Source organism: Rutidosis leptorrhynchoides, chromosome 4, assembly GCF_046630445.1.
Source record: "Rutidosis leptorrhynchoides isolate AG116_Rl617_1_P2 chromosome 4, CSIRO_AGI_Rlap_v1, whole genome shotgun sequence".
Taxonomy (NCBI): Eukaryota; Viridiplantae; Streptophyta; class Magnoliopsida; order Asterales; family Asteraceae; genus Rutidosis; species Rutidosis leptorrhynchoides.
In genome coordinates this window covers 11,277,475-11,299,927 of record NC_092336.1, presented here as the reverse complement: position 1 = coordinate 11,299,927, position 22,453 = coordinate 11,277,475, and the positions used below count along the sequence as shown (strand labels likewise).

The following is a 22,453-nucleotide window of genomic DNA, read 5'->3' as shown; positions in this document are numbered from 1 at the left end:
GAATGATGGCATCATGTGCTTGGCGGAAAGGCAGCGCGGAGAGTTGGTAGCGAAATTCCACCGGAAAGATTTGTTTCAAAAAGGCAGATTACTCAGCGGCATTCTCTACGGAGGACTAGGTGAGCTGGGCTAGATTGGCCAGGCGGAAGCTACGCGGTGGTGTTGGTGTAGTATCTGAACCCAAGTCTATGGCCTGGTCTTTGGAGGTTGCGGTTGCTTCGAGGTCAGGATTCACCTGCGTCGGTGTTTGATGCGTATCATCAATGTGCTCTGCGAGGACTTGCATAAGTTAGAACAAAAATAATGCTCCTGTTAAATGAAAAATGAAATGCTTACCAGTAACTGGAGGAGGCAGGTTTGTGGATGGCTGCTCTATGGGAACGAAGTTGTCATTCCGCATATCCTATTTTTGTTTCGAGGTGAGCTTCTTCTTCTTGAATTGGTTCATTTGTAGGGTTGCGGCTTCCTTGCGTTTGTTGGCCGAGGTCTGCGAGGCGGATACCTCATTCTCTCCAGTCTTTTCCTGCTCTAATGGCTCCTCCACATTCTGTTTGCGGAAAGAGATTGCCGCAATCTCCTTCATGGTTAGCACCCTCTTCATCTTCATCTCTGCATACACAAGCACGCAGATTCAATGCAAACTTATATGACTGCGTAAAATAAAATACACATAAAACTATTCCTACCCTTGCCATTCGGTGCGACTATGGCTGGTCGCATGTTCTCTCATGGCCAATGGGCAGATATCTTCCCCAACCACAGCATCACGTTCCCATAAGCGCAGTGGACAAGTTGTACGTTTGCTCATTCCGCAAGCAGCTTGGCTTCCTCATCATCCAGTTTTGGGGTTTTGTTCACATATTTGGCTACACCATCGCACCATACCAGGGTCTGCGGAAAATTCGTACCCACAACGGTTTGGAGGTTTTCGTAAAGTTTTGGCATGCGAAGAAAAATGTTTCCTTCCATTGGCCGACGTTGGATTTGGGGGTTTTCGTAAAGTTTTGGCGTGCGAAAAAGGTAAACCAGGATTTATGATGAATGTCAAGGTGGTATAGATGACAAAATACATTGACCATGGGTACTTTGTTTAAAGCCACGCACCACATTTCGAAAAGAACAATCTTTTCGATAGCATAAGGGTGCAATTGCCCTAATCTTACGTGATAATGATCTAGAACGCCTAAAAAAAATCCGACGGTGGTACCCTAAAGTTTCCATGCTTAAAGGTGTGTTCGTAAATGGCTACCTTTTTCTTCGGTGGTTCGTGGGCACGTTGATGGGTGAGGGGAGGAATCGGGTTATATTGTTTTAACGGCGGATATTGTTTCACTAACGAATCTATATGCTTCTGTTCTATGACCGATTCTACGCTATCTACATATGTCTCAGTGGCTTTCGTCATTTTCAAAGAGTGATCGAAGAATTACTGACCTTTTACGACTTGCCGGAATGTACGTAGGTTGATCGGAATTGATTCAGCAGCGTGTTGGAGACGATTTGGCTGAAAAGTGGAAATGAGAGTTTTTTGCGTGTATTTATAGGCGAGAGTGGGATGGCAATCTCATCGTGGGCGTACACGTGTTTAAATCGAACGGTTATTATTTATAACCCATGAATCATCAATGGTTGTCGTTCCCAATACAGGGCGAGTGGTTCACGCACGCCGAATCACTGTTGCTTTATGTCTTGTCAGCCGGACAGGCTTCTGTGGCAGTGACAGGTATTAAATAGTCTCGGGCCGCGTGTGGAGAATTTAATGCTCTGCGTTTTCTTTTTCTTTTTTTCTAATAGTTTGCTATCATATGTCTTGCGTCACATAACACCAAACTGGGGGGACATAATAATACCGCGGCCCGCAAGCGCATGCTATACATACGCGGGCAAGCACTAGTATGCGCATGCGCATGGAATCTCTGTGGTATGCGTAGCGTATTGAATACTTTGTTCCCGGTAGGGCGGTTACTTGTTGACCAAGTTCGGTAATCTTTTCCATAATTATGTCTGATATATGGGGGAGTTGGTTATGGAAAGGATTATCACAATCATGGGTGAATCTAGAATTAAGGTTTGCCTATATATACTAACCCTAATCATCATTCTTGAGGTAACACATCTTATGTAACATCTATCATCATCTCATCTTCTAAGGTTAACAGGTTAGTTCCCCGTCGACTGTTTCCTACAACCTTATCTAGGGCCTTTTGATCGACAACCATCATCAAAGGTGGACTTAACCACTTAGCCACCCCCGCCGACATCATCATGTCAGCCTGGGTTATTCACGGTAGCCGGACCGGAGAGCTAAGTTCTAAGATCCTTAAACCCCTTTAAACGTATTGAACATGCATATTTACCTTCTGAAAATTATACACATGATCATTAATATATTGTAATATGTTGTACTACACAAATATTTAACATTATGAAGCATGTTTCGTAATGTATGTACAAAAAATGATTATGTGCGGATCACTTCTCATTGAAAAATAACTCGACCAAAGGTACATTACTTTGTTAAAAGAATTAAACAACTCATACCTTATTATTCAAAATTCGACCTTAGCGTGATATGAAAGTGAAATAGAAGGTAAATGTTGCTAGTATATAAATTTTGTTTTAATAAATGTAAATTATAGAAAGTTAATTTGGTAAGTAGAATGTAAAATTGGAGGACGTTATAAAACTATCAATAAAAATAATAATTAGATTATACTCTACTTTAACATTGAGTTGTAGTTCAGTTGATAGTGGTCTGCCTCTCTTAGCGAGGGGTCGAGAATTCGAATTCCCTTGGGTGCAACACTGTACTCAATGTTATCCCTGGTATGAGGTATTCCACTCAGGTCGCCTTTCGCTTAGTGCGGAGTGCAGCGGCAAGAGGGAGGGGGGGGGGGGGGGGGGGGGGGGGGGGGGGGGTTGTTTGGGGGGTTTTACCGGCATGCTCTCATATTGGTCCGGATTTCCTCAAGAGCAGTAGTTGGGGCGAGTTATGCAATTACGGGAGATAATCCCCTCTAGATGATATTTGAAGAATAAAGTGTAACTAATTTATACTTTAATTAAATAATGCACGTTTAATTAAGTTAATTAAGCTGAATACATGAAAATCATGAATAATTTAATAAAGCTTAATTAAGTTTAATACATGATCACAATTATATATAATTAGAATATAATATTACTTGACACGGTAAGTGTTCAAAATTCGAAGGGTATGACAAGGTAACTATAAGACCATTTGTAGTGATTGGGAACGTGGGTTGAGAACGTGAGTTGTTTTTTAATGACTATGACGTGTGGGTTGTTTTGTGTGAAGTGGTGGGGGTGTGGGTTTATGGTGTGGGTTTATGGTGTAGCTTAGGAGTATTGTGATGATGTGTTAAAATATAATTAAGTTAAGTATTAAAAAGGGATAAAAATAATAGTTTTAAATTAAATAAAAAATAAAAACTTAGCAACAATGTCGTTGCTTCTTCCGTTGCATAGCAACGCATAGCCAAGCAATGCCCCAATAATGCCCCAATACACCATAAATTGGTGTTGCTTGCTTGGCACCTATGATTGGCCACGCCTTTTTTTTTTTTTTTTTGCTAACCTGGGTATCCAACATTTTTTTAACTGACTAATCCCAGGGCGACTACCCGCTTTGCGAGTAGTCGGGAGTCATTGCAGGCGAACTTCCTGGCCATGAGAGAGAATAAGTTAGGCGTTTAGATATAAAAGTCCATAGTGGTAGAAAAAATAAGTAGAGAAATTTTTATCTTCAAAGTAGATATAACAATAAAAACCTAAAAAACCTAAAAAGAAGACAATGTTGGCCACTATTTTCACCGAATAGAATGGCGGCAACAATGGTAGGTTAAAAAAACATATTAAAATTAAAACTAAAATATATATAAATAAACTTTTGCTTTATGAAAATATAATATCATACGGAGTATATATTAATAAAATTGAATAACTGTTATAATTTAGGAGTTTATGACTACCTTTTAGGCTTAATTCTGGACTACAGACTACTAATAGATATAGATATTAAAGATGAAAGAAGTGAGTATATGAAATATATTCAAGTAAGAAGTGTCTCGAATGTTTACATCTCATGAGTATTTATAATACTAGAATTTACTGTACGTTTATCATGCTCATTTGGATTCATATGAAATTGGCAGACACTTTTTCTGACTTTTATAACACTCCCCCTTGGATGACAATTTTAGTTCATTATAGAGCAACTAGTACTGCCTCGTTAAAAACCTTGCTAAAGAAAAATCCAGTGGGAAAAAACTTTAGTCAAGGGAAAAAGGGTGCAGTATAGAGTTGACTCCCCCTCAAGTAGATATCGCTGAGTCGTCACATCTTTTGAACTTGCCCCATGTCAATATTGTGAACGTGTGTTCTAAAAACAGCGGTTGACAGTGCTTTGGTATAAAGATCAGCAGAGTTGTTGATTGAACGTATCTCATTTTAATCTGGTTGTCTTTTACGAGATCTTGAGTATATGAGAAGAATCTGAGGTTTTCATCTAAAACTGTATCATCTAAATCTTTTATGTACAAGTTTAGCCCCTGTGATTTGTCTACAGTCTCCTTCATGGTTTGCTCAAACCCTTATTTCAATTCCTATTCCCTTTTAGTCTTTTCTGAGCCTTACCAACATACCATTCTTTTCCATCAAACTTATGACCGTTAAGACCGTCTATGGCTTTGGTGCCTCGTCAGCATTTATATTTTGTTCTGTCACTTTTGATACTCTTCTTTCATTTGTATTATGCAAGCTGCATTATCTTCATATATAGTTGTTGGTGAAGATAGTTGTTGGTCTTTTATAGCGTTTTAGTCCACAAAAATCAATAATGATTTGTGTCATTGATCTCAACCAAACACATTTTTCGAGTAGTTTTATATAATGCAATCACTTCGTCATGATTTGATGATGTTGCAACAAGTGTTTGTTTTAAGAACGCCATGATTTTGTGGTACCTCCATTTAGGAATACATATCGAGTTTGAGATTTATCTTTATGAGGATTTAATGAATGACCTGCATATACATAATCAACCAAATCTTGTTTTGAAGCGTTAGAATAAAATAATTTTAAATCAGCAGTTCCTCAAGGGTATCAAAATATCTGCTTGATCCCATTTCAATGTCTTTTTGTAGGGGTTGAACTGAACCTTGTCAACAAATTAACTACAAAAGAAATGTCAGGTCTTGTACAATTTGTAAAATACATAATAACCCAAATTGCACTAAGATATGGAACTTCTGATCCGTAAAGATCTTCGTGATCTTCACAGGGATGAAATGGATCAGTGTCAATATTGAGTGATATATCAACAAATGGTTTTGTCTTTAAAAATGTTTTAAAATCTTTTCGGTATAGTTTGTTTGATGTACAAGTAAACCATTAGGCATATGCTCAATTTGCAATCCAAGGCAATACCTTTTTTTTTTCAAGATCTTTCATTTAAATTTTTTTAGAAGTTGAATGATTTCATAGATCTCTTTATTTGTTCATATGATGTTATGATCATTGACATAAACAACTTACAATCACATATCCGGACATTGTTTTCTTAATAAGAACACATGTTCAAATAAGATTATTTGTATACCCTTTTTCTCATCAAGTAATCACTTAATCAGTTATACTATTGTATCAACCCATATAAAAATTTTTGTGATTCAATGGAATACATTTCTTTGGGTTTTACATTAGATGTTTTTGATACCTTAAACCCTTCATGGATATTCATGTATATATCACTATCAAGTGATTCATTTAAATAAGTAGTAATAACATCCATGAGATGCATTTCTAAATTTTTAGAAACTATTAGGCTGATTAAGTATCTAAAAGTAATTGCATCCATAACAGGAGAATAAGTTTTTCTCATAATCCATTCATGGTCTTTGAGAGAAATCTTGAGTTACAAGTCTAGCTTTATCTTGTAACTTCATTTTTTCTCATTTCTTTTTCGGATAAAAATTCATTTTTTATTTCATACGTTTCACATCTTTAAAAGTGATAACGATTGATACGAAAACTTTTCTTTTATTGAGCGATTCTAATTCAGCTCGTATTGCTCCTATCCATTGAGTCCAATCATGTCTATTTTGACATACAATGACATATTTTGGTTCCAGATCATCATCTTTATTCATGATGTCATCGTAAGATTATATGAAAAATCAATATTTGTCATTTTGTTTCGGTTCCATAATATTGCTTAATTTATTGCAATTTATGTATTTACATCGTCAATATCCTCTGCAGAATGAATATTGATATGTGGTTCTTCTTGAACACCTTTTTTTTACCTCATTATCAGCTGATTTTCTTTTTCGATGATTTTTATCTTTGGAACCAATTGGTCTCCCACGTTTCTGGCGTGGCAAAGACTCAAGAGTGACATTATTTCCAGCTTTTGGAATTTCAATTCGAGCTGGAGCATTTGCTGCTGGTATATATGATTTAGTCACTCTTTTTGTAACTGTAAATGCATCAGGCAATTTATTCGCAAGTTCTTGCATATGCATTATTTTTTGAACTTCGGTCTCGCATTCTTTTGTGCGAGGATCAAGATACATTAATTGAGGTTCACACTATGAAACATCATTTTCTTTATTTTTTATTTCTCCCCCTAATTTAGGGATAAATGTTTCACTAAAGTGACAATCAGCAAATCGTGCTGTAAAAACATCACCCGTTATGGGTTCAATATATCTTATGATTGAAGATGTTTCATATCCAACATATATTCTCATCCTTCTTTGAGGACCCATTTTAGTACGTTGTGGTGGTGCGATAGGAACATAAACCACACAACCAAATGTTCTAAGGTGGGAAATATTTGGCTGATGGCCAAAAGCAAGTTGCAAGGGAGAATATGTATGACTTGCACTTGGTCTAACGCGAATTAATGATGCAGCATGTAAAATTACATAACCCCATACAGATACTGGGAGTTTTGTTCTCATTATCAATGGTCTAGCTATTAACGGCAATCGTTTAATTAGTGATTCGGCTAAACCATTTTGTGTATGCACATGAGCAACAGGATATTCAACAATCCCTGTAGACATATAATAATCATTAGATGCTTGAGATGTTAACTCACCAGCATTATCAAGTCTCATCCTTTTAATGGTGTAATCAGAATAATGTGTTCTCAATTTAATAATTTGTGCAAGAAACTTTGCAAATGCCATATTACGGCTTGATAACACACAAACATGAGACCATCCGCTAGATGCGTCTATTAGAACCATGAAATATCAAAATGATCCACATGATGGATGAATTGGTCCATATATATAACCTTGAATTCTTTCAAGAAACATTGGTGATTCTTTCTCAATATTCTTTTCATTAATCACCATATGTGCTTTTCATTAATCACCATATGTGCTTTTTCGTTAATCACCATATGCGCTTTTCATCATATATCCTTTTCACCATATGCGCTTTTAATCATATGCGTTGCGCTTTTCATCATATGCGATGCGCTTTTCATCATATGCGCTTTTTATCATATGTACTTTTAATCATATGCGCTGCGCTTTTCATCATATGCGCTGCGCTTTTTATCATATGCACTTTTAATCATATGCGCCGCGCTTTTAATCATATGCCCTGCGCTTTTCATCATATGCGCTTTTTATCATATGCGCTTTTCATCATATGCGCTTTTTATCATAAGCACTTTTAATCATATGCGCTTTTCGGTGCTACATAGGTATTTCTCATTTCCGGTTATCAGGTATTTCTCATTTCCGGTTATCATTGACTGATAATCATATCCATTATGATATATATCAGAGAAACTTAACAAATTTCTCTTTGATTTGGGAGAAAATAAAGCATTGTTTATCAGAAAATTCACACCATTTGGTAATATATATTTTTGCCTTTTCCGTTCCTTATATCAAGTTTGCAAGACCTGATATAGTATTTATAATTCTTTCATTTGATTTAAATCAATGAAATATTTCTTAGATTTGATTATAGTGTGTATGTTACCACTATCTGCAATACATAGGTCTTTACCATTTAATTGATGTTTTATTTCAGCAGGATTCATACTAAAACTTCAAATAAGATAAGCAAATAATGAGTTATATTTCAGCAAGATAATCAAATTATATTACCTGCAAACAAGTTACAATCTGAAGTACATAAAAGATAACACTTAATAAACATATGCGTTATGGTCTAAAATCATTTATTTATGAGTGATGCATAACAAGCTAGACATCTTAGAAAATTCAAACCATTCAAGTCTCAAGATAGCTCAGGGTTTATTTAATCAAGATTTTTCAACAGATTCACTCTCGTTTTCTTTTCTTTTGGGACTTATTTGTAGAGATAAACAAATTGTTCATGTTTTCAAGAAATACTAGACTGATGATCCACGTTACCAGATCATTAATAAGGATTCTTATAAGAGCGTCTACTAACATCTTCAATTTTATTCTTTCATGGATCACCGTTATTTCTTGATAATTAATATCGTATCTATCTTTGAGTATTTTTCATAATACACTTAAATCTTCGATCATATAATATGTAGATTCTAAAGACTCGTCAATATGTTTGCTAAGAAAAATACTTGCTATTGTTTTCTCTTGTTCGGAACAATTGTTATTTTCATTCAGGGTTTCTAAAATACCGATTGATTCGAGATGTTTTTCTACATTCATAACCCATGTTAAGTAGTTGTTCCCACTTGATTCTAAAGGAGCAAATTTAAGCCTTTTCAAATTCGACTTTTTCTGTTATCAAAAAGATGAACAACATAAATCATAATCATAATCAACTTCTATTCATAGACAAATAATAAAATGAAATTAGAATCATTTTAAATTCATAAGTAGCAAACAACAGAATAACGGCATGATTACAAATGATAAAACCACAAGAGCAGAATAGAATATAGGTTCACCCGGTGGTATATTAGCAATAATGATGATAGTTAGTATGACCAATACAATAAGAAAAATCATTCTTGTGTGAATCATCTTTACAAAAAACTTTTTTAGAGTGGTAATCTGAGAAAATGAAGATTGATTTGTGAAAATGTGAAAACAGAGATGTTTATTTTATATTTGAAAAATATAGTCGTTGTAACGTTGTCAGTTGACGTTAACAACCGTTATGTATATATGACCGTTGTAACGTCGTTAGTTGGCGTTAACGACTGTTATGTACTCGTTGTATTAATAATAATTTTAATAAAAGAATTTTATTAGTACAAATACGATTACTATAAATGCATTTAATATAAATACGTTTAGTATAAATACGAAGATTAAGAGAATAAACATATTATGCATAAATAATAAATTTTAAGAATAAACATTAGTATGCATGAAATAAATAATGATTAATTGCATAAGTAATCATAAATGTTAGATAACATAAATATAAATGTTAGTGAAGTTAATAAAAGTTAGATTACATAAATATAATTCAGGCGGTATAACCGACCATATATAACTTAAATAACATAAATATAAATGTTAGTGAAGTTAATAAGAGTTAGATTACAGAAATATAATTCAGGCGGTATAACCGACCATATATAACTTAAATAACATAAATATAAATGTTAGTGAATTTAATAAAAGTTAGATTACAGAAATATAATTCAGGCGGTATAACCGACCATATATAACTTAAATAACATAAATATAAATGTTAGTGAGGTTAATAAAAGTTAGATTACAGAAATATAATTCAGGCGGTATAACCGACCATATATAACTTATGATGATAATAATATTTACCTTGCTAATAAATAATAGAAGATATCGTTAAAGAATTTCTTACTTTGATTAGTGACTTGTGCTTGCTTAGATAAACCTTGATTATACGGAGCACTTCGTGCTGATAACGTGTAATAATTTAGGAGTTTATGACTACCTTTTAGGCTTAATTCTGGACTACAGACTACTAATAGATATTAAAGATGAAAGAAGTGAGTATATGAAATATATTCAAGTAAAAAGTGTCTCGAATGTTAACATCTCATGAGTATTTATAATACTAGAATTTACTGTACGTTTATCATGCTCATTTGAATTCATATGAAATTGGCAGACACTTTTTCTGACTTTTATAACAATAACAAGTTTAAATCCCATCACTTTTTTTATAATTAAAGTTATCACAAAATGGATTGGAACGTTTTGATTTACAAAGTAGACAATTGTCAAAAGCAACAACAAAAATCAGAATGCCAAACAAAGTTAACATAAGTATAGGAAAATGGTCCCATGAACAAATAATCGATCAAAAAAATGTCTATTTATTATAGCAAAAACATTCCATCACTTTTAATATAATATAATAAAAATACTTTATGTACACACTTTTGTTTGTATATTTATATTTATTATATTATATTATAAAACAATATAAATGAATCTATCATAAACCACTTCCAATATTAACATTAGAGGTTCAAATATCGCACATTAAACATATCTTCTTCTTCTTTAACATCAAAGAAAAAGTCAAAATTATCACAAAAAATACTGTTGTATGATTTAACTGCATATATATATTTTATATGAGTAATTACAGTAACACTAGCTTTATCTCACTCTTTTATCCCACATGAATTAAAAATTCAAAAGCTATAACAAAGTGGTGAACTTCCTATCCACAGTTCTCCAAACCAACAAATAAAACCAAAAGACAAAACAAAATAAACAATAGGTATACAGAAAAATGATCCCCGTGAGCATATAATCTGTCAAAAAAACTCATAACTAATAAATAATCATATACAAATACAATTTTAATCCATCTATCAACATTTCTTTTGTAACTTATCCGTTAGATAGATATAAAACTTAATATCAACACTTAAAATCTAAACAAATTTCAATCTACATTACTCTTGTTCTTCCTTTTCGATCTCGATCCCGATCTCCCGATCAATTTCGAAGGAGGAGAGGGAGAAAACTCGAACGGAACAACCGGTAGTTCCATTTCCCCTTTCAAAACCTTAACAATATCCCCGATATCCGGCCTCAACTCCGGCATCTTTTGTAAACAAGCAAGAGCCAAATTCACACACAAACTCGCTTGCGCTTTATTGTACTCGTTTTTCAATCTTTCATCAACGAGTTCCAACAAATCGCCGCCATGAGCCAATTGTCGACACCAACTTATCAAATTCGCCTTTTCAAGCTTCATAGGCGAAGCCAAAACATGTAATGGTCTTCGACCCGAAACAATAACAAGAATCAAAACACCAAAACTGTAAATATCCGCCTTTTCCATTAAGTAACCACAAGCACCGTACTCGGGTGCTACATAACATAGTGTCCCCCTCATACTCGTCGTACTACTTAACTCCCGACTAAAAACGTCACCCCCATTCATTTCGACGTTTTCTTTTGAATTCTTTCGAAAACTAAACTCTGTTTTGTGATCCTCGTGCTTCACTTTTCGTCTTCTTTTAAAGATCTTGATCTTGAATCTCCGTTTACCTTTCGTTTCAACTTTCTTTTTCGCAAGCTCGTCTAGGTGTTCTTCTTTCCACCATTCCTGCATTTTCCGATGTTGCTTCCACTCGCTTCGTTCATCGGACACTTTATTCACGTTCTCGTTCACATTATTACTCAAATCGGGTTTTTGAGAGTTCTTATCGTCGTCCCAATCTGCATTCGCCGATGGACAAATCTGACTCCCGATCCATTCCCGAACGTAATCTTTCGAACAAAGCTCACCACTCCCTTCTTGCTTCCACCACCAATCTTTCCCCCATTGTTTCTTACCAACTTTATGATCATCAGAACCAATCAAATTTCGTTCTCTAACACGATCACCATCAAAATTTCGACTTAAATCATCATCATAACCGCTAAACTTATCGTTCTCCCAATCGTCTGAAATATCCTTCCCTTTTTCAGTCCCAAACCCTAACCCTAATTTTTTACACACAACCTTACTATTAATAGGAGTTGAAGATGATGAAGCTTGTAAAGCAAGTGCAAAATCTACCTCATTATTACTACTCATTTCAGCTGGAGTCCCAATAGCAGGTGATTCAATCGCACCCGCTACCAGAGCTCCAGATAAATCCTGACTGAACAGATCCGCTTCAAATTCGGATTCAATTTTCAATCTGGATAGTCCGAAATCCGAAACTTTCGCTCTGAATTCGGCATCGAGTAAAACATTACTAGGTTTTATATCTCCGTGAATTACGGGAGGATCACACTCGCAATGTAAAAACTCGAGTGCTCTAGAAACATCTAGAATGATCTCGAATCGTCTCTCCCATTCCAATCCACGAACCGAAAACAGCAATTCCTGTAAGCTTTTATTAGGCATGTACTCATAAACAACCAAACGTTTACGTTTATGAACACAATAACCTAGCAACGAAACGACGAATTGCGATTCCAATCCGCCGAGAATTCGCAGTTCGTTTTGGAATTCACGTTCGGCTTCTACCGAATCGTTATCGAGTAGTTTAACCGCAACGAGTTTACCGGTTTTTAGAATACCGCGGTAGACGGTACCGGAACCGCCTTTACCGATGTAATTATCGGGATGGAAGTTATTAGTAGCGGAGTCGAGTTCTTTATAAGTAAAACGACGTAGTTTTAAGAAAATTGGACACGAATCGAGTGGACTGGTACGTGTTCGGTGGATTAACGAGTACCATACGTAGTAAATTAAGTAAATGATACCAAAAATTACAATTAGTGAAGAGAAGATTGTGATTATAATGAAAATGAAAGTTGTTTTATGCTTTGTTGATTGTTGATGAGTGAAAGAAGAAAGTTGTCTTGAAGGCATCTTTTGTTGGGCAGATTTTGTGTGAATAAGGATTTGTAGGTGTTTATCATTTGGAAATTTATTTATGGAATAAAATGATGAGAAGTTTAATTTAATTTAATTTAAATTGGATTGAAGAAAAAGGTGGATTGGTGTGGGGGAGATTAAAAGGGGGCCATTAGGCAGTATGGCTTTTGACTAAAGAGAAAGAATTTGCAGGTAAAGATAATGACTTTCTGGGAGAGATGAAGGAAAATGGAGGGAATATAGTGACAGGTGGATTGCAGTATCAGCGGTTTATTTTATTGTGAATTTTACCTTTTATGTTTACTAAAATTTATATTTATAATTTATTCATGTTTTACACGTCCTTTTGTTTGATTGTTACTACAATTGAGGCATTGAGCAGAATTTTTTTTTTTTTTTTTTTTTTAACATTGAAAACATCACTTTTCATGAATTCGAATAACATTTTTTGACAAGTCTCTTTAAAATGTACTCCGTAATATACTAATGAGATTTGAATCTTAAGATTTTGTGGAAAAATTTTGAACATCAATCACCATACGGCACTTGTGAATCCAGAATGAAAAATCAGTAGGGTTTTAAAATAAATTTCAAAACTAATTATAATTAAAAAGCACTTTAATGGTTATTTATTTCCAAAAAAATCATAAATTTTAAAAATATATAAAGTCATATACGTAGTAGTAGTTAATTTTAATGAGTTGTAATCACTTGCATCCATAAATTTGCTTGAAAACAAAGGAACCAATGAGAACGCGACATGTGGCGCGAAAATCACATGTGATTGAAAAAAAAAAATCGAAAATTTTTTTTTTCAAATTTTTTTTTTTGAAAATTTTTTTTTTTGAATTTTTTTTCCGAATTTTTTTTTTTAAAATTTAAAAAAAAAAAAATCATATGTGATTATGCATGTCAATCACATGTGATTGTAAACCCAATCACATGTGATTATGCATGGCAAATCCAATCACATGTGATTGTACAATTCAATCACATGTGATTGTGCAGGTAAATCACATGTGATTGTAAAAAAAAAAATTTTAAAAAAATTTTTTTTTAAAAAATTTCGAAAAAAAAATTCAAAAAGTTTTTTTTTCAAAAAAAAATTTTTGAATTTTTTTTTCCAATCACATGTGATTTTCGCGACACATGTCGCGCTCTCATTGGTCTCTTGAATCTCAACTTAATTTATGGACTCAAATGAATATTCCTCTAATTTTAATGATGTCTTATAGTCATTACAAATTGAAAAATACATAGTATATTTTTTTTTCATATTATTAAGATCATAAGACCCCACCCTAATGCACTAGTATTATTTTGTGATGATTACAACTATTCATTGTAAATTTAAAGTTTAAACTTCATCTTTGATCTTTGAAGCTCTTTATAGTGAATGCTTCATCATCGAAGCTCTAATACGTACTGTTGTGTTTAATTGTGTCATTTAACTTCTTATTATTATTATTATTATTATTATTATATTATATTATTATTTAATCTTATCTTATCTTATTGGTTAATTACTTTTTGTGTCTCTGTGCTAGAACTAGTACTATCTTCCCTACTCTTAAGTGAATCTTGATTTTTAAACTCGGTGTCAAACGGGTCTTTCGTAAATGGTTCATGATTTGGCAAGTTGTCTTATACTCTTATAACAAGTATGTGATCGAAATACAATAAGACAATATTCATGTCAACTTGGGGTTTATAAAAGATGAAGTTTGATTATTTTATAAGTTTTTTAAAAAAACGCATTTTATCTATGCATCTTTAGGAGTTGCAATCTTCTTCAAATGCTAATGAAAGAATGAATGTATTCTATTTCATTTCAATTCTTTAAATTAATTAATTTAATATTTAATAATTATCAAATAAACAAAATATCTTCTAACCTCGAAACATTATTCGTGACGCAATTATCACTCCTCATTCTCTAATAAATTTTGCCTGGCTTGTAAAAAAATAGGACTATATGGACATGCATTATACTAGTACTAGTATTATATTACTCCTACTACTGAACGAAACTAAAATCATACCGTCATTATGCAAACAAAGAGGGTCACTGGCTTATAATATTCTTTTTTTCTTCTTCCTGAATTGGTGTTATCAAAAAAGTTTGAAGGACTATTTTGTCTTTATAAAAAATAGTTTCATGGGATCCTTTTTAAAGTGGTGGTAGTGCTTTTTCTACATCATACAAATTCTCTCATTATTATGTTTCCAAGGGGGATGATTCTAACACACCCTTTTTTGATCCTCACACATCTATTTTAACCTTTTACTCTTCTAATAATACTCTATTTCTTTAAATTGGTGTGTGAGGATCAAAAAAGTGTGTGTGAGAATCATCCCCCTTCCAACAATGATATTATATTTCTTATATATTTTTAAATACTAAAATTAAAATATTATTATTTTCTTACTAATTATTATATTTGAACAGCAGTACAACACGGGGATATAAGTACTCACGTTCATCTCACGCAGTTGCATAACCTGCCCCTAACTACTGCCCAGGAGAAAACCCGACCAAATCCGAGGACATGTGCAGTAAAACCCCCTCCCTCACTGCCCCCGCAGCGCCATGTGCGGAAGGAACCCATGCATGGAATTCAAAGGTAAAAGGTCAACCTTGTGGGCAATGCTGCACCCCACAGGAGTCAAGCTCCTAATCTCTCGCTAAGAGAGGCAAATCACTACCACATAAGCGACAACACAAGATTATTATTTTCTTATTATATACATTTTCTAAATGGCGGTATTAAACTCGTTTACGGCGGTCATTAGTCACCCACCTGATCACATCCAAAAAATCACATGTCATATCACTTCCTACACCCGTTATGAGAAATCAGAAAACTCCCTGAAAAAACCTTGTTAAATATGGAGATAACTCACAATTTGCAAGAAAAAACCCCTGAGACTTCATAACCAGTTGTAAAGTAAATTTCATTACAAAAAATTACGAATTGAAGCTTGAACTCGTAACATCCGGACACCCAGAAAAGGTTGATATCCACCGGATGAATGGAGATGGTTTATTTTCTTATTACATTATTTCATTGTATTATTATTATTATTATTATTATTATTATTATTATTATTAACGTCTAGGTATCTTAATCTTGTAGTTACTATTATATCGCAACTAGTTGGTTTTTCTCTTTTTTATAACAACAATAAGGTTTTGTTTGTTTTTTAAGATGTTTTTTGTCTGAAGATCTGCGGACCATGTCTGTAAAAAAGATGTAGACTGAAGGTCTGTATGCTGAATAATGAAGACTGTTTGTTTTTAGGTCTGCAACATAACTTAATTCTGTCTGCAGCACTTAGAAGCACATTCCTAAGTCTGCGAGGCTGCAGACATAATAAGACATAATTTTATCTTATGTCTTCAGAAAAACAAACTGTCTGCAGTCAAAACGTCTACGAACGCGCAGACATAAGACATAATAAGGTCTGCAGCCAGCAAAACAAACAACAACTAAGAGTCATGATGGTATAACTTAGTGTCTACTTCATTGTCTAAGAACACACTTAAAAGAGATTTTAAGTGGAAAATTGAAAAGTGGTTTAACGTCTAATTCAGTGTCTAATTTTAATTTAATTCATTTTTAAAGTTTTTATAATTATCAAATTTAAATTAAATTAAAAATATATAAAAAAATAAAATAAAATTACATTAATTAAAAAATTACAATACGTTGAATAAACTAATAACATATATATATATATATATATATATATATATATATATATATATATATATATATATATATATATATATATGTGTGTGTGTGTGTGTGTGTGTGTGTGTGGGCGCGCGCGCGCGCGCGTGCGTGCGCGCGTGTGTGTGTTGCGCGCATGCACACGAGTGTGAGTGTGTGTGTGTGTGATTGATTAAAAAATTACAATCACTACATTTCAAGATTAGCTCAAAGATGTTCCACCAAGTCAGATCGTAAGTTTCGTGTACACTCCTATCACCTATTACTTTTGTATGTTTAACACATCTTGATCCAAATAGTTTGCATATTATAAACTCGTTAAGAACACCAATCATTTTCATTAGTCATTGAATAGCATTGACATTGTAAGCCCTTGTCGGTTGTTGCGCAGTATATGTCAACGACCCTGTACAATACAAAAATTCCACAACATCCTTGCGGGCAACCACTTGTTTCTTTGAAATGTAAGAACGTTATGCATTACTTGCCTTCCATATTTCTGAGAAATATATGTTGGCCGTCATTTGAAATTCTCATTGTGATATTTTGGATCTTCAACAATATTTATTGTGACGATCGCTCCAAATCCATATGGACGAACACGTCATTCATTGATTTCATTGCGAGGTATTTGACCTCTATATGATACGTTTTGTAAACATTGCATTCTTTTGAAAAGGCACACCATAAATGAATATTTAAATCAAAGGTTTTCGACATCTGATGATTTCTACATATAGACAATCACCATAAATAATAGTTTACAACATCATTTCTGTTGACAATGCAGTCAAAATAAGATACATGGTGATGATTTGGTAAATGCAACGTCTCCTTGAAAAATATGTCACGCAAGACTCCATGCACATAGCTTGTTTAACATCTAAGCAAACAGCGGAAGACTTCTAGGAAACCTGAGAATAAACATGCTAACAAGTGTCAACACAAAGGTTGGTGAGTTCATAGTTTTAATGTTGCTCATAATCTGTATATAAAGGTGGATCACAAGATTTCAGTTGTTTAATCCATAAACGTTTATCAATAGATTCTACATAACAGAGCACCCTGGTAACTAAACTTTAACGCTTATATAATTTGTACCCTTTGTATAATCATCTTAATAATACACGCAAACCAACGTGTACGCTTCTCAAATAGCATACGTCCGTTAAAAGGCTAGCGCTCTAGCTCAGACGGGGATGTCAAGCCCTATGGATCCATATACTACTACTCGCGCCCACCAGTTCTTATAATTGGCAGTTACTAGTTACCAAAGCTAAGGGATTTTCGGTTCAAACTCAGTGTAGAATTTAGTATGTACTTGTATCCATTGCGTTTAAAATAAAGTGCATGTATTCCCAGCCCAAAAATATATATTGCAAAAGCAATTAAAAAGGGAGCAAATGAAACTCACACAAAATCAGTTTTAGTATTTGTATCCATATAGTAAAACAGTTTATAATACTGCGCATGTATTCTCAGCCCAAAAATATAGTTTGAAAAAGGGATCATATGAAACTCACGCATATAAATATTGTATATCGGTTAATAAAACATTTGCATGTATTCGCAGTTAAAAATATATTTCAAAAGCATTTAATAAAGCAGTTGTAAAAATAGCGCATGTATTCTCAGTCCCAAAAATATAAAGAGTAAAAGGGAATCAAATGAACTCACACAAAATCAGTTTTAGTATTTGTATCCATTTAGTAAAACAGATATAAAAGCATTGCATGTATTCTCAGCCCAAAAATGTAAAGAGAAAAAGGGATCATATGAAACTCACACAAAATCAGTTTTAGTATTTGTATCCATTTAGTAAAACAGCGCATGTATTCTCAGTCCCAAAAATATAATTTGAAAAAGGGATCATATGAACTCACACAAAATCAGTTTTAGTATTTGTATCCATTTAGTAAAACAGATATAAAAGCATTGCATGTATTCTCAGCCCAAAAATGTAAAGAGAAAAAGGGATCTCATGAAACTCACTATTTAATATTGATATACAATATTGTAGAAAAGCACGTAGACGCATCGGAGATGATAAACACGAGGTTTGATTCACAAAAATACCCTCGAACATTACCCATAATTTCCTTGGCAATAACCCATATTTTCCTTAGCTCTAGCTCGCTTGGAAACACGTTTTGAAAATTACTTGGACAGCACTCCGTCGTAATATTTTATGTACATTATTATTTTTGTATCGCAAAAATAATAACATTAATAATAAAAATAATAAGATTAATAATAATCTTATTAATAATAATAATAATAATAATAATAATAATAATAATAATAATAATAAATAATATTACGGAGTATATCTATATTTGTGTATGTGTGTGATTATCTCGAGCCAAAAACTGCAATTTATAGAACCTGGCCTGAAATCTGGAGTCATGCGACTCGCATGGAAATGGCCTTCTGGCCATGCGACTCGCATGAGGACCAGGGACAGCTCACATTGTTTTGTATTTTAGTTTGTCGACATATTTAAATATAATATATATTATATTTAATTTATATAATTATTTATATATTATATTATATTTACGTGCATAGTTAACTTGTAACTTTTGTTCCGATAAGTCGTACGTTGTTACTTGACTTATGTCCCGGTTCCGGTTTCTCGAATGTCCTTTCGTACGCTGAGAAAACTTGCATTTTACATTTCGTGACTCGTACCTTTGTTAAAATATAGCTTTAAATTATTCCTAAACTATACCACTCAAAGTATATCTTAAACTTTCGAGTATTTTGGTCATTTACTTCTATAAATCATCGTCTCACTATTTGTTAAAATACATTTTTAAAATAGTGGTTTACTGTAGCAAAGTTACTGTAGCAAAGTCAATTTTTACGGTAGCAATTCACTGTAGCAAAGTCAATTTTACTGTAGCAAATAGTGATTTTCGAAAATACTGTAGCATTTTGGGTACTGTAGCAATTTGAAAATACTTTATCAAATTAGTGTTTTACTGGTTCATCTTAAACGTTTTAGTTAACTTATCTAAATATCAATCAAATCAATAATCGAATGTTACTATCGTTTACTAAATAACTTGAAATCATATATATTCAATTAGATATATAAACCAATAAGTTTAATGTACGGTATTATGCAATGAAAACTTTGTTACGTTTTCAAGTTATAGTATATATATGTATCTATTTACATATAATTGTTCGCGAATCGTTGAGAAAATCGAAGGGTACTTGAATAGTTCAAAAATTTTGAGATTCAGTTTTACAGACTTTGTTTATCGTGTCGAAATCATTAATCCTTTAAAGATTAAGTTTAAATTTAGTCGCAAATTTTCGGGTCATTACATTTATCAAATAGACGTCTATGTGCAACACGATGTTCACATTGTATATAACGTTGTGTGTTTGAATTGTTCGTATGTCGCTCGATATATCATCGTCGTTTAATATATCAAGCAAAAGTAAAGTACATTGATCATCGGAAAAAGATGTAAAAGACATAATTTTTGATTATATAAAATATATAGCGAGAATTAATATGTAAAAGTGTATATTTATCTATAACACGTTTTGCAACCGCTGACTTTTTTATTATGATTATGTCAAACGCATAATCAATTTTGAAAACGCATATCCAAACACCCCTTAAATTATGATTTATTTGATACGACTTGAAAGGCATATCTTTAATCAATTTTATAAGAATTCTATCACTTTGTGTGGGTCTTGCTAGGGATGGCAATAGGCACCTGATCCACTGAATATCCACCCGATGCATCCGCTTCGTGATGGATATAGATGAATTTAAATGGATACAGATATGGATGAACACAAATATATATGGATATGAACATGGATAAAAAGCTTCATCCATTTATATATCCATTAACACCCGAAATACATATATAAATACATAAATATAGATATATGCTTACATATTTACTATTATAAATACACTCACCATTAGATTTACAAGTTGCTTTCGACCTTATAAATACACTCACCATAAGGAAATCGGGTGTCTTGGGAGTCAAGTTTAACTTATGGAGCAAATATATTACTTTAGGAAAGTTCTTTAGCTTGAAGGTCAAGAACGTGAAAGACTTGGTCGAAAAGTAAATTCTGGAAGTTTCTGGGAAGATCTCGCAGTTGCGAGCCTAGCTTGGCCAGTAAGTCGGTTTAGATTGTTTCCCTATTTAGTTTTACCTATATAATGTAACCCTGACCTTATTGTAATGTATGCACGAAAATTATTTCAAAAATCTCTAGTTTGTGCTCGTGGAGTACACTCTTCTCTGCGTTCTGGAGTTGGAATATAACCACGTTAAATCTAGTGTCGTTATTATGCTTTTATTTATCGTTCTTGCTTTGGCTACTTCGTTTATCATTCGTGAGTGTGTGATTAGTTTAAATCACACGTTTGTTGGGTCCTACAATTCCTAACATAAAATGTGTATATCTAACAAATAAACATACATACTCCGTATTACATATTGAATTTTTCATAATCTATATTCAATATTGAATTTAACAAATTGTATTTCATCTTCGACAAAAATTACACATTATCAATTGTGGATAGATTTTAATTATGTCATGTTATATTTATTTTTGTTATATCACGTTTTTGTTTTGATCGCATATTAGAAAATATTATAATATTTTTTTTAATATATTCAATGGATATTCATTAACCCGCTTAATACAGTGGATATGGATATGAGTGGATGAAGTGAAATTAAATGAATATGGATATGGATAAACATAATTTAAATGGATATGAATACGTCATTACCCGATCTATATCCGATTCATTGTCATCCTTACGTCTGGTTATCTTTAAAAAGTATATATCCGAAATTGATACGGAGTACAATATTTCAAAAGGGCCGACTAACAAGTACATGTATAGATCGATCGTAAGGCTACTTTCTATATGCTTTGGAAGTAGCTAACAAAACAACATGGTAGGGTTTATATTTTACTCTCCGTTTTGTATGAAAATATCAATATCAATAGATGTTTGACAAAAGATTCTTTATTATAAGTTTTTTTTGTCAAGATTATTATTATTATTAAAAAGTGAGTGTATCATTTAAAGTTGTCGTAACATGTAAATTCGTAAAATCGTATTGTACAATTGAATATCTAAAACTATAAAATTAATAATCTATCAATATGTAAAATATTTTATGTGTGTTAAAGACTACTTCAATAGCAAGTTTAAAAAAATTCTCTGTTAATTACACTATTAACTACTACGTATTAATTTTTGCATCATCATTATCGCTCCATATTGGTGTTTTTGAATATTTTTGGAGGTCAAAACTAAAACTTTGAGACAAAGAAGGTTATACTTGCGTGCACCTATTATTTTACTCACATGCCTTTAGTAAATGGGTGAATATACCAGAAATGAGATCTAAAAGCATAATTCATCACTTCCTTTTTATGGTTAGCCTTTTTGATTTGGCTTATGAGTATGATTGATTTGTTTCTTAATCATATTGTTTTCAAAATCATCAAGAAAAAGTTTTGGCACATTATATACTTTTAGGTTAATTAGATTGGCAAAGAAAAGGAACTCCATTAAAGCCAACACCATGGCTCCTTATATACTTTCTATAAAGCTTCTTTAATTTTGCATGAAAGCTACTACTAGTACACAAAAGGACCAATTAAAAGGTAATTTATATCATTATGTGTATCCAAAATGAGATTTGAATCATAATCAAACTCTATTATTGCTAAAACATACCGACGCAAAATGCTTCATAGATATGTTTACCATTTACTCCAATATCCACTTATAATAACTAAGGTTTTATATTTAAACATCTAGCATTCGTTATTTTTGTATGATATCGAGGGTGTTTGCGATTGCATATACGGAATAG

General features: G+C 32.8%; 1 protein-coding gene across 1 annotated transcript; it reads right to left on the bottom strand.

The window, feature by feature from the left end:
- Positions 1 to 10,696: 10,696 nt before the first annotated feature.
- On the bottom strand, positions 10,697 to 12,978 carry LOC139839934 (putative receptor-like protein kinase At1g80870). Its single transcript, XM_071830149.1, has one exon. It carries the CDS (start codon positions 12,823 to 12,825, stop codon positions 10,897 to 10,899), a length of 1,929 nt encoding a protein of 642 aa, XP_071686250.1. The 5' UTR covers positions 12,826 to 12,978; the 3' UTR covers positions 10,697 to 10,896.
- Positions 12,979 to 22,453: the final 9,475 nt, after the last annotated feature.